Source organism: Protomyctophum bolini (assembly GCF_963924005.1).
Source record: "Protomyctophum bolini genome assembly, chromosome: 2".
NCBI lineage: Eukaryota > Metazoa > Chordata > Actinopteri > Myctophiformes > Myctophidae > Protomyctophum > Protomyctophum bolini.
This window is the reverse complement of record NC_137863.1, coordinates 44,652,662-44,670,117: the sequence shown is the minus strand read 5'-3', so window position 1 is coordinate 44,670,117 and position 17,456 is coordinate 44,652,662. Positions and strand designations below refer to the sequence as shown.

The following is a 17,456-nucleotide window of genomic DNA, read 5'->3' as shown; positions in this document are numbered from 1 at the left end:
ATTTTAGAAAGAAATGTTATGCGAAAAACCTGTTCCTTCTCATGATTGGTAGTTGAGACCTGTGTCTACAAATACATCTATTTGATTTGAATGTATCTTAAAAAAAAAAAAATCCAGTTTGAAAAAAGTTTTGTCCCTTATCTCAAGAATGGGTGCATACCGGTATTATATTTAAAATAGCACCACCATTAGCCCTTTCATGTCACGCACCCCTAGTAGGCGCTCGCAGCCACGCACGCACCAGTTTGGGAAGATTGTCTGATGGAAACAAGCCTCTGGCTCTTCTTCCATTATCTATTTGGCTCTTTTGTACACAGCAAGCACAGTGGATCACTGGGTAAAGAGCCTGCATGGCCACAGGTTCAAGTCCCGGTCGGCTCCGACAGTGTGTCCTTTGTGATTGTGACAAGTCAAGTGGCTTCACCAGAGAAAGATACATGCTATTTGCTATATATAGCTTAGGTCATGGTTTTCAACGAGTTTCATCTTTTTTTTTTATCGTCAAAAATCATGAAAAACAATAGTATGTCGGCGGAAACCATGAACTAATAAGTGACAATGTGTCACTACCTCTACCTTAATTAAACTAAACATATCGGAATGGACGGTCGCTGCAGCGTGCGTGCCCGGCCTGCCCTGCACTTGCACACAAATGGGCGGTCCAAGAAAGCGCGCCCGGCGCCCGCTACAGTCAAGCCAATGTTTTCATTTGTGTACAATGTGTAGTAGCGTGCACGGTTGCAAATCGGTGCAGATCTGATCGGTGCATGGTTTGTCTAGCTGGAAGAGTCGCACATTTAGAGATCGAGGTCGAGAGACAGTCAGGGAGTCGAGGAGAGAGTGAGAGGCGGCAGACTCAAGTCACTTACGGATACCCACCAGTGTCACCACAACATCATCTGGCATCATGAGTAAAGTGCAGGGTGGGATGAAATGCGTGAAATATCTTCTATTCGCGTTCAACTTAATATTTTGGGTAAGAGACCGCTTCTGAAATGGTTGATCTGCATGGACACGAACAATGTTGCATTTAATAGTTCAGACTGTTCTTTGTTCGTTGAATTGTAAGCTAACCTTTGTTCCTATCAGTCGCAGAAATGTATCATCGTGGATTCGTGGTGTAGTAGGCTAATCATCCATCTCGATTTTAGCCGCGTGTGTGCAAAATCAGACTGGATACTTTAGTGTAGGTGGGTGGTTACTATGGCAACTAGAAAACCTTCCCTTTAATTTTCTATAGAAAACCTGTAAACACTTGTTATATAATGTATCAATTGTACTGAAATATAATTGTCTCTGTCTGTATAGCTAAGGAATCAGGATAAAACACCTTAAATGACACAATATGTTAATTATCCCAATGTCCCCCCGACAGCCCTTGCTTGAGTGGGTGCTGATCCTGTGGGCGTGCAGTTTTCACATCTCTCTCTCTCTCTCTCTCTCTCTCTCTCTCTCTCTCTCTCTCTCTCTCTCTCCATAGCCTGTCTCCTCGAGTGTATAGCCTATACTTAATCAACTTTGTAGATCTGGTGGTGATATCTTAGCCTATTTGAAGTCAATACATAGACTGCAACATGTTAACAGATGGGGGACGGTTTTAGGACTATTAGGCTATAGCCTATACTAGGCCTATACTAGGCCTACTATCTAGATTTATATAACCAAACAAAATTCCACAATATTTAATTCATACAGCTACTTTTAGTGGCCATATAATGAAGCACTGTATACATAGCAGAACTGCAGTTTGTTGTGACATTTCCCAACATAGCTATGAAAGCCATACACTGTTCCGATTCCCCTCTCTCGACCAGTTTGGCATTGTGATGTGACTTTCCTGGTGTGTCTGGGAATGTGTTGAGTTTACGCTGGAGTTTAATCTGTTTTGGGCATATCACTGAGGGGTGTTTGTTATCACAAGATGTTGTATTATCTCAACATTACTCATGTGTGTTGCCTTGTGTCACCGTTTCCAAAACAACAGGCCTCCCTAAAGGTTCTGACCCTGTACAATGTACAGGGACAATAATGACGAATTACACAGACACCGCCACGCACATAATTTGAATTAGTCGTGCATGTCTTTTTTATTTAATTCTGTGCAGGATGTGATGTTTCAAGAACATCATACATCATACAATAGATAGTCATTTTCATTCCCACTACATTCGCATTATTTGTGAATGTAGTATACCACTAATAGTCGTTTATGAAAGATGGCATCGCTGACCCGAGTCACAGACTTCATTGTTGTTGGATATGTGTATGTTTTACATCCAGTTATAATATGGCCTCTTTTTGGTTTAAGTTGCTGCTTCCCTGCAGTGATGTCCCTGTAAACCAATCGATTGTTCCTAAAGTGGTGTCACACAATCAGAGAATGGATTCTTTGTCTGCAGAGGGTTTGGGGACTAAAAGCAGCATCGTTGTCAGCCAAGCCAAAAGGGGTGTACAGTGCAGTGTCATTTTGGGGTATAGTACGTGCCAGTATAGACAGCCGATGCCAGCCAATGTGAGTTACATCACCCAAGTTCTGTGAGGCTGGCACAGCCTGTGGCTGAAATGCACCATGGGAGACGGGGGGGGGGGGGGGGGGGGACATGATGTTGCTATTGGTGATGTAGGATTGAATGGATATGATACTCTACTATTGAAATATTAGCGACTGTACTATCACTTTCCTATTCTCTCTAGCTGCTGCAACCAACCAAGTCAAACAAATTCCATAATGTTCACACAGTGCATGGCCATGTTGGAAAGTAATATATACACAAAGTATTAACAGGCCAGGATATATACGTGCATATAAAGTCATTCTAGTTTGGTTATTATACGATCCTTACGTTGGCTTTCTGGGCCTAGCCTTAAAATGATGCCATCGGGTGTGAATGCTGCCCCGGGCTTGATGCTGCTGCTTGGATATTTTACTACAAGAGATACTATGAATCACAAATGATACTCGTGAATTTCAAATGTTATTTCGACCCATAAATGTTTCTTCACATCCAAATGGAGGATAAAACATGGAGCTTTAATTTTCACGTGCAGTAGCATTTGGAAGAGATTATTCTTTTAATTGTCAACTCTGAATTTCACCACTGTAAGGAGGTTTGTAATTAGTTTTAGCCTTTAGGGAGGACAGATGGATTAACCATTTTATGACTGGGTTTTTCAATCGATGGGTTTAGTGAAGCTTTGGTGAAGTTTGCCCAGGGAATAATGATGTTCAGTGGGCCACATGCTGTGGTGTTGTGATGAGGTGAGACTCATGAGGGACATATCGCACCTGCCAGTTTGTGACTCACATTCTCACCTATACAAATCTCACCAGGGTTCTGGCCTTACGGTGTAGTGCTTTGCTAACTGAAAAGAAATACCTCACACATCACAAATAAGATGGCAAAAATGTCTTATGTGATGGTTTAGTCGTGTTAAAATATGTCATACAATATGTGAACCATTGCGTAATTACAGTACGACTGGTGAGTTTGTTATTTTATGTTCTCAGTTGTCGGGCTCTTTGGTGCTGGCTGTAGGACTATGGCTGAGGTTCGACCCAGACACTGCCCAACTCCTGGCAGGCGATGGTGCTCCTGAGACCTTCTTTATAGGTATGTGAGGGGCCTGTCTTTACTGTACATGCGATCATATACCCAAAGGTTCGAGTCCCGGTTCAGACAAACTTTGCTGTATGTCACTCCACATCTCTCTCCCCTCGTTTCCTGTGTGTCCGTACTTACTGTCAATAAAAGGCAAAAAAGCCCCCAAAAATAGAAAACAGTCAAAACACCCATTAGGTGTTCCATTAGGAAATGGTATGTATGTGGTTCTGAATAAAGCCCATTTGACTATAAATTGTATACGACAGTTTCAGATAATAAAAATCACACCCGTGTGAAGTGAGGGGCGCTCTTATCATCATACGTCATCATACATCATCTCATTCTGGCCAATCACAATTTGCGCCTTCACTTTTGTCTTCAATGTTTGTGTTTATATACAGACCCTCAAAGCTAGACATAGGAGGGACTAGTGCCCCTCAAAAATGATGAATGACTATACAGTTTCAAAATGTATGCATGATGATATTTAAGCAATATTACTCCAGAGATTCTGCTATACCGTGAGATAACTAAAAGTGAGTTACTAACAGTAACTGACAGCTGACATCTACCTACCTCACTTTGTGATTGCCTGGCTGAGAGGCATTCTATGAGTGGCTATATCTCCCGATATAGCACTGAACACAGCCACCATTACAATTCACAATGCAAGATCACAACTAACTGCAGTATAAAACAAGTTTGAGTGAACCTTCTTGTATCTTCATTTGGGAGAGAACTACCCATGTTTACAACATTTTCAGAACTTTTTCTACCAAAGGAAAAACACACAAATGATTAGGTTGACGGATGTCCCCCTTTAAATATTAGACAGGTTAAAAGGATCTTTTAGTCAATGAATGAACCCTTTCTGTCTCTAGATTCAAAACGTTGTGGCCTGCGTTCATGCACCATTTAGTACAGCTGTGGCTTTTGATTGATTCTGAATAAGGAGTGACACCGCAGTGAAACGCAAGTAGACAATTTGCAGATCTCTTCTTCCACAAGGGGTCTTTCACAGCAGACCTCAGGCCAGGCAAGGTCTTGTGTTACTAGAGACCATTTACTGTGCGGTCGTTTTGTAGTATTCAATACAATAGGGTAGGGTCTTCTCTCTCTCCCACCCACCATGTCTGTCTCTCTATCTCTCTCTCTCTCTCTCTCTCTCTCTCTCTCTCTCTCTCTCTCTCTCTCTCTCTCAGTGAGAGAGTGTGGGCCTAGATAACCAGAATGTGGCCTTGTTACTCCCATTTAGAACATGACCTAAAATGGTGACTTCACTTCATCAGCTGTCTGCCATGTTTTCTCTGAACTGCCTGCTGGCCTGGGAAAGTCACTTCGCTGGGTGGGGCAGGTGAAGGACCTAGTCTCCTCCATGACAGTCAGTTCAAAACAAAACAAAAATCATTGCCTCATCATGCATACTTTATTGCCATACTATGGTAATGAATATGGAAACTAACAGGCCTTTGTTCCCTTATGAAGTATAGTAAATCCAAAGTAAAGGCACGAGACACAAATTCTGTATTGATTACCAAGCGTTGTTGTTTATAGTTTGTCATCATGTTTGGGATAATGAAAACAGCGTGCTGCCTGCATGTACTGTTGTTACACAGGGGAAACTTTGACAGAAAAAGACTCGCTCACCGTATAGAAACTAGAAGTAAAACTCCTTAGACTGCTCTGTGCTCAAAGTGCAATTAAGCGGTCTTAGGACCGAAACGTTTGCTTTTTAATTGCACTTTGAGCACAGAGCACTTTATGAGCATGATAAAAAAATGGAAAAAATATTTTCTTAAGTCTCAATCTAAGGAGTTTTACTTCTAGTTTCTAAATGGTGAGCGAGTTTCCCTTATGTTTTTGAGACCACCGCTACTGTAGTCAAGTTTGGGGGAAAAAAGGACAGTTTTCTCAGTGCTTCACTGTTGTTACACAGGAAATCCAGTATTAATCTAACTTCGAAAGAGAAAATGGACCCAGGTCAACTTTTACAGTCAAATGAATCCTTCGAATTTGACTGAGTATGAAAATATTATGCTTCGCCTGATTAAAGTTTGCATACCTCAGTCACAATGTCCACCCATCTTCTCAAACTATCACAGTATACCTCATCTGTTATGCGACGTCAAATGTAAAATATCATTCTAACGATTATGAAGGCAGTAATCCAAAAGTACAAATTTGAGGCATTGTTTTACTGTCTACTGTTGCAATTAAGCAACTGCAATGGATTACATTTTGTGAGTACGATAAGTGCTTTAATGTTCTGCAGCAATATAACAATATCACGTCGGAGATTGATCAGAGTGTTGTGTCATCTTCTGGGGGAGCCTTAGCAACCACACAAATATTATCATTATGGCTTCAGGAGCAGAATGGTGGAGCATGGCTGCCTATATGCACTGTAAGCAAGGAGACCTTGCAAGATTAAACATGGTGATAACAGGGAAAGGTAGCTGCATTCCCTCCGGGTGATTCACTTTCCATTCTGTCAACACTTTTGACTGCATTGTGCTGTGGGTATAAATTGAGCTGAGTCAAAACAGCTATTGTATGTGCATACACGGTGTGTGTGTGTGTGTGTGTGTGTGTGTGTGTGTGTGTGTGTGTGTGTGTGTGTGTGTGTGTGTGTGTGTGTGTGTGTGTGTGTGTGTGTGTGTGTGTGTGTGTGTGTGTGTGTGTGCGTGCGTGCGCCTGCATGTGTGTGTGGTCTATGAGACAGACAGAGGCCCATTTGCACACTCAATGCTCATTGATTTGCATTTCCAACTGTGCAACTGATACCCTTAACCAAGATGCCAGTAGTTTCAAACGGGGAAAGGACGACTGTCCTCGTTTGCAGTGGTGCCAGCCAACTACACAGAATAACGACTGCAGTTAATATGATGCATATTAGCTTAAGTGGTGGGAACCTTCACAGCTAGGCCAAGACTTGGCATATCATTCTTGTATAATAGAACGTGATGGTTTCCATTGCTGAACCAGATGATCTGCTTTGTGGTAGCATGTCTCTATATAAGTTATTCCCTGCAGTTGTCTGCTCTGTGTGTGGGACGCTTCTTCCTTATCTCCCCTCTTGTTCGTATAGCAAGAAAACAACAGCGAGCGTCTCCCCATGTGGATTAATTAAATTGCTGCTGCAGTTCCTGCCCGCAAAACTAATTAGGCCCTTAACATGGACCTTAGAGACTGCCCCTGGTGTACAGTTACAGTGCAAGGGGGTTGGTAGCGAGGGATGAGAGCAAGGGAGTTGCACAGGCGGGGAGGTGACGCCATCACGGCTCTCTGCCTGCAGTGAAAGTCTTGTTGCAACAGATGAGATGCCCTGCTGTCAGCTCACTCGTCTGGCTCTCTATTCGGGGGTGTCATTGCCCAGGGGCTCTAGAGACAACCGGGGTGGTGCTGACTGTCTGGTTTGGCTTAGTAGTAGTGGTTTGAGGACAATGATGTACACATAAATGTTTAACACAACACTGGAAAGGTCTGTGTTCTCTTTCATGGAGGAAAAGAGAGGATTGCGGTACTTGCACCTCCTCTGAGTCAGACATGTGGGCTAAATTCACCACTGCATATCATCAGCTATTTCCAACAGGCGCCAGCAGCAGGAAGACCCCCTTATTGTTTTCGTACAGAGTCCGCCATTTTTCGCAGTTTTGGCAGTTCTGTGTTGTCGTTTTCCACGAAATTCGGCAATATGGTAGAGGGCCGTGACTCGATCTGCGATTTGCTCGATCCATTTTTGATGACGTCAAGAAAGCATCGTCAGAGAATTTCGTAGCCTGGTTAACCACTCGCCCTTGAAATCGCATTTCCATTCATGCGAGTGGAGTCTTGGCAATCAGCGTACCATTGCCATGTCAACCACACAGAAATGAGCAGGTTCGGACTGACCTAGGGCCTGCGTAGAATCTAATTAAAACCCACACGGGCAAGCCCAATTAGGGACCACAGGGATGTCGCATACAATTACCTAGATCACGGGGCACACCTAAGGCGCAGGTAGAACCAATTTAAAGCCCACACGAGTAACCCAAGTGTGAAGCATCTGGTATCGGCTGACATTGTCATGTAGGTTCCATATTAGCCCAACTGGGTCTCATATAGTTAACCCATCTCGAAGCCATGGGACCAACATGGGCCATGCAACACACTCCATATTTGGATAGCGGGACAGACACACGGACAGACAGACAGACATGATCTGCTAGGTCTCATTGCGAACGCAGTGATTGCGAATGCAGTGAGCACTTACTATGAGACCTAGCAGATCATGTCTGTGTGTGTGTGTGTCTGTCTGTCTGTCTGTCTGTCTGTCTGTCCGTGTGTCTGTCCCGCTATCCAAATATGGAGTGTGTTGCATCAGCAATGACTCAGCTCCATATATGGGCACAAAAGGGGCCAGGTCCACTCAGCTCCATATATGGGCACAAAAGGGTGTGTGTGTCTGTCCCGAGTGATTTGTCATTTATTCTAATTGTTATTGCAATTTACGATCTGCGTTCGCTTCCCGCGTTCGCGCGTCTTACTCGTAGTAAGTGCTCACTGCGTTCGCAACTATACTATACGAGTAAGACGCGCAAACGCGGGAAGCGAACGCAGCTCGTACATATTTGGGTTTTGGACGTATAGCTCCATATATGGGCACAAAAGGGGCCAGGTCCACAACAAACAAATCACTGGCCCCTTTTGTGCCCATATATGGAGCTGAGTGGACCTGGCCCCTTTTGTGCCCACAAAAGGGGCCAGGTCCACAACAAACAAATCACTGGCCCCTTTTGTGCCCATATATGGAGCTGAGTGGACCTGGCCCCTTTTGTGCCCATATATGGAGCTGAGTGATTGCTGATGCAACACACTCCATATTTGGATAGCGGGACAGACAGACACACAGACAGACACACAGACAGACACACAGACACAGACACACACTAGGTCTCATAGTAAGTGCTCACTGCGTTCGCAACTATACTATATATACTGTACAGACGTGTTAAAGACATAGGAGACAAACGTGAGGGATATCAAACAGGCTATTGTGCTTTTCAAGCCTTTATGTTTCGTGTTGTATTAATTCATACTGTAGATAAACATCTTACAAACATATAGAGATACAGATAGACATGAGTCAAGATAGAAGTGAGAGAACTTTATCGAAGCAAGCTAATTCTACCATTGTTCTACCATTGTTCTATCTATGGGCTTGACCCCGTCTTATAGTTGCTTGCCGCTATATTTATTATTATTATTTGTGTACTGTACAGAATTGAATTCAATGCTATTCACATTATTCAGGATATGTCCAGAGCAGTCACAATGATGGAACTCCTTTTTTATAGTGAACAATGGAGCCATGTGAAAAAGGAGACTAGTAGGGCTGACCTTCGATTCCGTATTTGATGATCGATTCAAAATCGATTCCCGCGTTTCGAACGTCGACGCTTCGAAACGTCAACGGGGGGGGGGGGGGGGGGTGCGCGCGCGAGCAGTGACTCTTTGGCTTAAACAACGATATAGCGGAGAGAAAGGCATGCTTGTATTGGTCTCATTTATTTTAAACAATAAGCAACAACTGTAGCAGGCTTGCAGCCTTCATGAAAGCAGTGACGCACAAATAATTTGGCTTAATAAAACATCCGACCGTAACAAGTCAACTGCCTGAAACAGGCATTACCTCTCCATCAAATAAAAATATATATAATCCAAACTCCTCTGTCAATTGTAAACGAACGGTAACATGAATGAACTTTTCAAGCCTGACACTTGTCAGAAATAAAATCAACCACGGTTGATTTGATTGATCATAAAGTTAATGTGACTGTGAGTGTGCGTATGGGAAAAAATATATAAACTTCACAGATTATAGATCACTTGGAATTATAACAATCTGAGTATTGCCTGAATAATGCCACTAGTGAAATCCCATTTTTTTATCGACATGCGATGCCGATGGAGAAATCCCACATAGTTAAATTTACCTCATAGTCATGCTGCATGCGCTGTTGGTCGATGAAGAATTATAATCCAAGGTTTGTCAATCATATTATGGTTTATGGTTGAAAGTAAACCATAATATTAAAGTAAACTCTAAGAAGAGATCTGCAGACTGCAGTGCAGAATGCATGCAGCTCCACTTGCTAATTGAGTTGACATTTGCGCAACTTCACTGCATTACAGTAATTAGTTATTTGCCAGCACCTGCTCCAATATATAGGCCTAAATCAAACTTTATTTATATAGCACATTTAAAACAATAAAAGCTGACCAAAGTGCTGTAGGCCTGCAGGCTGAAACAAGTGGAGCATCGCATCACCATCGGCGCAAAAAAAAAAAAGCATAATTAAAAGACAAAACACAGGCAAATAGTATATGCTACATTATTACAATAATACGATCAGGTGCAATTAAATGCCAAAGAGAAAAGGTGTTTTGGTCTGGGTCTGTAGGAGCAAAAAATATCAATTCTTCGGTGCACTGAGCGCACTCACCATGTGAATCCAAGCAGCATAATGGCTCATCGATAAAAGTTGAGATTTTATAGTGGCATTATTCAGGCAATACTCAACAGATTGTTATAATTCCAAGTGATCTATAATCTGTGAAGTTTATATTTTCATTTTCGTGTAATTAATGTTTTTATATGACTTATCAAACAAGGTAGCCTATATTTAATGTCCACTGAGCTGTGGTGCATGCCCTTGCCTTCCTTGTTAACACGGGGAAAGAGGAGGCGTTGCGAGGTGCTGCGAGGCGCAAGCATGGCTCGCGGACCAAATGGGGCCGTCTCGCGGACCAAAAGCGGACGCTTTTTTTAAAATGACTATTCGATTCAAAATTTAAAAATCGATTCCCGTGCGTATCGATTGAACGTCGATTAATCGATTTTTTTGGGTCAGCCCTAGAGACTAGGCCTGTACTATTTCCTTTGAAGTTATGACAGTCCTTTTCTTTGTTTTCATATCTCTTTCATCTTGATGCATGCCATTTCATTCTCAGTAAGCAACACAAAGTAGGTTCTCATCTGTTACTGTGTAGAGACTACACGCTAGTCAGTCCACTTGCCAGAATGTGAACCCATGCAGGCATGTTGAGTACACCAACGTTTTATGTTAGAAATGTCGAGTGTGGGTCCCCAGCATGTAGAAACGGATGCCGGATGCTAACTTGCATATGTTGAGCAAGGAAAAACTAATCTAAATGTCATCATGCTTTAAGTAGCATGTGACGTGTCAAACTAGGGGGTTTTCATGATGCTGAATCCATTCCAAGCATTAGTTTTGCACAAAAAACGGCCACATCACAAAAGTGATGCACTTTGGGCAAGTGGCTATGGCCATTTTTAGCCCAAGGACTGCTTTTAAGGACTGTTTTTTTATGATCAAAGCATGATGACATTTTGATTGTTTTTCCTTCCATAGGTTGTTAATGGTATTGACACATATTATGCAAATTATGAAAATTGCTCAACATGCAAGTTAGCATCCGGCAGTTTCTTAATGCTGGGGACCCATACTCAACATTTCTAACATAAAACCTTGGTGTACTCAACATGTCTGGGTTCACAATGGGGCTCTATGGGCATGCAAGTAGACCAAAAGGAAGACTGTGCTGTTGCAGATAGCACATAACTCAGTGAGTTAGGTCATTGGCTATTATCTGGAGGTTCTGGGTTCAAACCACACTCAATTCTTTACTTTCAAGACTTGAGATTTCTAGAAGAACAACAAAAAAGCAGCATGAATTGACTGGTACCAATGGCGCAGTGGGCTAGTCAAACAGGACACCATAGGATATACCTTGACAGTTCAAACAACGTTTTTGGTTTGTAAATAAACCATCGATGTGTGAGCATTAATAGTGTGATTATTTGATGTGCCAAAATCTGCCTTTGACCCCCATTACAAATTTGAAAGTACTATATTTCTAAAACTATGAAACATCTCAAAGATAAATTTTCACCTTTCGGTGTAAGTATGTAGGACTAGTAGCAAGCCAAAGTTTGTGCTATTGCTATTGCCATTGAGAATGCATTGTGTGTGTTTACTGTTTAAGTTAATGATTCAGAAACTACAAAATATTTCAAAGTAAAAAGTTCCAGCATGTGTCTCCACAGTAAGCTGAATTATAAAAAGTGTGAATGGAGTTACTAGGTGAAAGTGCTTTTTTGACATGCCAATTATCTGCCATTGAGCCTCATTGTAAATTTCTCAAATTTGAACGCACTATATTACTAAAACTATGAAACATTTCAAAGATTCCTTTTCAGGCAAACGGGTGCAGTACTTAGTTTAAACAGTTTTTGGTTTAGACTAGTCATTGGTTAGACCAGTCATTAGTCCTACAACTACAACCTATCTCAAACCCTCACCCTAAACCTATAGCCACAGGGCAGCACACCTAAACCTAACCTTAAACCATGTCTAACCAATGACTAGTCTAAACTAAGTATGCACCCCCAGGCAAACATGTCCACAGTAAGATGAACCTAAATAGGTTTGAATGGGGTTTCTAGGTGTAAGTAAAAGTAAAAAGTTCCAGCGTCAAAGATAGGACTTGAACCTGTGGCCTCCAGGTTCCCAGGCAGGCTCTTTACCCAGTGAGGCAATGTGCTGGTTGTGTATAAAAAGCCAAATATATAATGACAGAAAATCCAGAGGCTTGTTTCCATTGTGATTTCATAAACAGTCGAACATCTAGATAAACAACAGCACAACAAACGATAGACAAAGCTCCTGTTATGTTATGTTACATTTTTTGTACTAATGTTGTAATAGTCAAAGGTAAATAGTCCACTTGCCAGAATGTGAACCCAGTCATGTTGAGTGCACCAAAGTTTTATGTTAGAAATGTCGAGTATGGGTCCCCAGCATGTATTGGCATAATATGTGACCATACCATTAACAACGTGTTAACAATGTGCTCCAGAAACTGATATCCAAACGTTCACTGAGTTTATATTAGATGATATTTATTCTGCTCAAAGTCCTATACTCTTGCATACAAATAAACCGTCGACGCACACAGGATACAGGTCATCAGAACACAGTCTAAAAACTGTTTGCCTCTGCCACTGGCAACACCTGCACCTCATTAGGGACGGGATTAAATACCCTCCCTGTAACCATGGCAACCTGAACTTGATTGACAACTGACAATGAAATACTTAAACAATAAATTTCATCATGCTTTAAGTAGCATGTGACGTGTCAAACTAGGGGCTTTTCATAACTTCAGCAATTGCAAGGTTCTGCCAGGTGTTTATTTATAATATTCCTCTCTATTGCTATGATAAAGCAGCACTTCCTGGGGCCATATGCAAATTGCAGAGGGTTAGGATTTGTGGTCATAATTAGAGCCAGACCGTCATATCAGTTTGGCTAATACAACGGGCCGCCATTCTTTGACTTTTTCGGTTCAACCACTTTCGATCAATCAATATAAAAGTATTTTCGGCATGTCAGTATAGGAGAAATGTTTTAAAGAAATTGAATAGGGTTTGGTTATACATTTATTATAGTTTTGTTTTTTGTTTGAAGTTGAAATGTTCTCAAATAGAAACTTGAAATGAATCAAAGTTTTTCAAATTGATTGGAACAATTTGTTGTTTTTTTATTATATTTTTTTTTACAGGAAATGGGGCATAACAATGGTAATAGATGGTTTAGGGACATTCCAAAATCAGGATTGGCAGAGCTCAGGCTCTAGTCATAATATATTATTGCTTTTACTGGATGCTATATTGACATTATTTCAAATTGTTGTTAATTGTCTCCATTCTCCTTTTCCTCTAGCTGTCTACATCCTCATTTGTGCCGGGGGGCTCATGATGCTGGTTGGATTCTTTGGTTGCTTCGGGGCTGTACGCGAGTCTCAGTGTCTTCTTGCGTCGGTGGGTTGCTGACTGTGTACAAAAAGTGCTGACTTTTTCAATCAAACTGATGATGTCTGTATGTCTGTCTCTATGTACTGTGTGCACAGTATGTCACTCTGTCTGCACATTAAGTGAACCAGAGGGCACTGCACCTTAACCATTGTTTTAGGATAATGTTTATTGAATTTAATATATTTTTTACATTTACAAAATTACAAACTCAAATGAACAAACATCAGCTACAATGAGGAAAATGTCAATAGACGGGAAATGTGCTGCACGCAAGTAAGTAAACTAAAATAAAAATATGACATGAAACAAAATACTAATAAACTAAATATCTAAACAGTGAGGGAGTTCTGCTGATGCTGATATTAGGTCTGTATATAATAGTGGATGCCACTAAAAGAAACAGGCTCTGCTTAGGAGCTGCAACATTGATACACACGCCCACAGTGATGGGTTCCAGTTCAACAGTCAGCTTTCTCCCTGTCGGCAGTGGCTCAGGGGTAGAGTGACTGGATGGCAACCGCAAGTGTTCCCAGTTCAAACCCGGGCTCCCCCAGAGTTAGTGTCGAAGTGTCCTTGAGAAAGACTCTGCAGTCTGAACCCCTAATTGCTCCCGATGTGCCAGGTTGTTGCCTTGCATGGTTTCCTCTGGCATCAGTGTTGCCTTGTATGGTTTCCGCCGCCATCGATGTACGAATGTGTGGGTGAATACACAATCTATGTAAACCGCCTTGGATGAAGGCGCTATATAAATGTACCATTTACCTGTCCTTTTCAGTTCTTTGCATGCCTCGTGATCATCTTCGGCGCAGAGGTAGCAGCAGGCGTCTTTGGATTTCTAAACAAGGATCAGGTACAAAAGATGTTGTTTTCTGAATCAAATTGATAATAATAATAATAATAATAATAATAATAACTCAATTCACAATGTTATCGTTGATTGATTTTCCTGTCTCAGATTGTCGAGGAAGTCCAGAAGTTTTACAGCAGCTCCATTTCTGACACCACCGATTCCAACAGTACCGCGATAGCATCCATGTACCACACTGTTGTAAGCAAAATACAGATTGTCCCTCATTTATGGTGTTTTTGTCGTTGATATTTCTAGTTGTCGCTAGAAATATGACAACTTGTGTTTATTGTTCATTTACAATTATAGCTCAATTGCTGTGGGGGCACTACACCAGATTCTACTCTTCTTTGTCCTGAGACTCCTGAAGGTGAAGAGCAAACCAAGGTAGAGCTCTCATTCATGCTGTAACACTGTTCTGCCACACGGTGGCAGTATTTCACCATTATTAAAACCCACATCATTAGTTATAAAAACCCATTGTTATTTCCCTCTACCATAAGAAAGTAATGACAGTTTTGTGTGTGTGTGTGTGTGTGTGTGTGTGTGTGTGTGTGTGTGTGTGTGTGTGTGTGTGTGTGTGTGTGTGTGTGTGTGTGTGTGTGTGTGTGCGTGCGTGCGTGCGTGCGTGCGTGTGTTATGTTATGTTTTGAACTGTATAAGGGATCAGTGACAGTAATTCACTCATATACTGTAGGTATATGGGTTAACATAAGGGCTTTCTTGTGTCTGTAACCTTAGAATGTATTTTCAATAAAGTAATCAATCAATAAGAGAAGGATTTTAAACTCATATAAAAAAAGGATGATATACAATGAGAGTACCTGTAAAAACAAGTGTAAATAATGAATGTTGTACACAGGACTGCCTGACTGCAATAACAGACTTTTTCGACGAAAAGCTGTACATCATTGGATATGTTGGAATTGGTACCGCGGGAGTAATGGTGAGGATTTTGTCAAATGTTCTGTCATAGATCCTTTCTGTATAATACTCTATAATTATAATAATTAATGTTGACATTCGCTAAAGGTGATGCTGTGTTAAGACGTGTTTTGGACGTTGCACACACCCTTACATGACATTCCACCATTTCTCTGAACAGGATTAGCTGAATCCTGAAACCCTTTGTTTGTCTTCCTCTCCTCAGATTATAGGGATGATCTTCAGTATGGTCCTCTGTTGTGCAATCAGAAACAGCAGAGAGGTCATATAAGACAGTGAGTTGTGGCCACCAATCCTACCCAATGTACTGTATGAATGAATGAACCATTGTAAAAGCGCTTTGAGCACTTGGAAAGGCGCTATAAAAAATGCCATTCATTATTGTTATTACCAAGCCAGTCCTCCACAGCACAGACCTCTCCAACCCGTCCATGTAAATCAACACATTTTTGTGCAGGGATGTACCGGACCAAGGACCAATTTTTATATAATTTTAAGTCGGGGGCAATTTGGAGAGCTTTTTTTTTACTTTTGTTTATTCAAAATATGTTTAAACCGAAGTCAGAAGTTCATACGGAATTGAATGGCAGGTATAGGATGGGTGGAAATGTTGGTTGTATAGGCAGCACTGAGTATATGAGTCTAGAGCCTGGACTTACAATTGAGACAAAATGTCTGCTTCCCTGGCAATGGCAAAACAACTTGTCCCCAAACGCCCATCAACTGGACTCCGACTTCCCCAACCGTCCCGGCATCGAGGACCAAATTCAGCACAAAATAACGGACCACTAATATACAGTCTCAAACTATACCAGCACTGAAACACAAGTTACTGTCTATGTTCATGTCCATATAGCATACGTTCAGCATTTGGCACTACTCTGTAATATTCTTTGGTTTTCACAGCATCTTGTTACTCTGCCCGTGTTCTCCATTGGTTAACATACTGTCGCTGGCACATAAAGCCTTCATTGACGCAGGAATGTCTGATGAGTATTGCTGTAAATACGGACACTGAGGTATATCTGCCGTTAATTAACACTATTTATTGAATATATTTTATAGCCCTTTTGTGTAATTTATAGGCCTAAAACGCCGATCATTGAGTTGTATGCTTTAAATGTTTTGAGGATTATCGCTACCTTTTGCTGCACGAAGTTCATTTTGTGTCTACTATGCAGATGTGCATATCTTCCACCACGGAGTTTAAAAGCCACACACAGGCAAGCCTTCAGGTAGTGGGTACAGTAATAGCCTACATTCAGTAATACACCAAACTGGTGTGCTGTGAGTCCAGGTGTGCCTTGGGATTTTGTGACAACCACATTATTGTTGCATTATACAGTATACAACTATTGTATTTACTATATCAGTACTTTGTGCGCATTCATTTCCCAATACAGAGGCAAATCCTGTATCCTAAAATTTATTTTTAACACTTTCAACGTGGAATCCCGATTTTGGGCATGTCATTCCTTATACACAAACATTTCAAACTTTGTATTTTTCACATTTAAAAAAAGAAAAATAGCAGATAACAAGCTCACAATGCAAAGATGTGTTGTGAACTTGTAGATTGTCTAGTTTCACTACGAATACAGGTGTGCCTTGAGATTTTGAGTTTCCCATTGGTGTGCCTTGGGCACGGTTTGAAAACCACTGCGGTAATCTATTCGTAGCCTTTACAACGTGTATACATCTGCTGTGCTTGGCCTGCCTGGTCCTGGTTCTAGAAGTATTTCAACTTAAAAGCACAAGCTTGATGTTATCTTCCCAAAGGGTTAGTGGAAGTCTGATGACAAACTGCCATTCTGTAAATGTCCAAACTGGTCTAAATGTTAATGAACTTGTTGTGTTGTTTGTTTGTTTTTTAGATGTGATACTCAAGCTCTTCTGGTGCATATTATGTGAACAATAACAGTGATCTATCTAGTTTGAATTTTGTGAATTGTTGTGGATGTACATTGTGTTGGTGTGCCAATAAGATGTGAATTGTAGCATAATGTAGTTGACGTAGGCTCATAACATACTGTAAACAAAAATAAAACAAAACAAATGTGTAATTGTGCACAAACCGGTCTGTGTTATTTCAACAGTCTCAAAGTTTGCTTTTCTTTCCAAGGTGGAGGTAGGGTGGGTGTCTTCAGTACATGAATGCATCATCAGCATTTTTCCAGGTCAT

General features: G+C 41.3%; 1 protein-coding gene across 1 annotated transcript; it reads left to right on the top strand.

Annotated features, from left to right (window-relative positions):
* The first annotated feature begins 741 nt into the window (after positions 1–741).
* Positions 742–17,303, top strand: LOC308330905 (CD81 antigen-like). Its single transcript, XM_080785977.1, has 8 exons — positions 742–976; positions 3,509–3,611; positions 13,391–13,488; positions 14,258–14,332; positions 14,438–14,530; positions 14,639–14,716; positions 15,192–15,275; positions 15,480–17,303. Exons 1-8 carry the CDS (start codon positions 908–910, stop codon positions 15,543–15,545), a joined length of 666 nt encoding a protein of 221 aa, XP_080642103.1. The 5' UTR covers positions 742–907; the 3' UTR covers positions 15,546–17,303.
* Positions 17,304–17,456: the final 153 nt, after the last annotated feature.

What these genes read in the sequence shown, in the direction of transcription:
- LOC308330905 (XM_080785977.1), top strand. Translation starts at nt 908, where the DNA reads ATGAGTAAAGTGCAGGGTGGGATGAAATGCGTGAAATATCTTCTATTC. An exon ending in CGTTCAACTTAATATTTTGG is followed by an intron (nt 977 to 3,508) that starts GTAAGAGACCGC and finishes TTATGTTCTCAG; the next exon opens with TTGTCGGGCTCTTTGGTGCT. An exon ending in AAGGTGAAGAGCAAACCAAG is followed by an intron (nt 14,717 to 15,191) that starts GTAGAGCTCTCA and finishes TGTTGTACACAG; the next exon opens with GACTGCCTGACTGCAATAAC.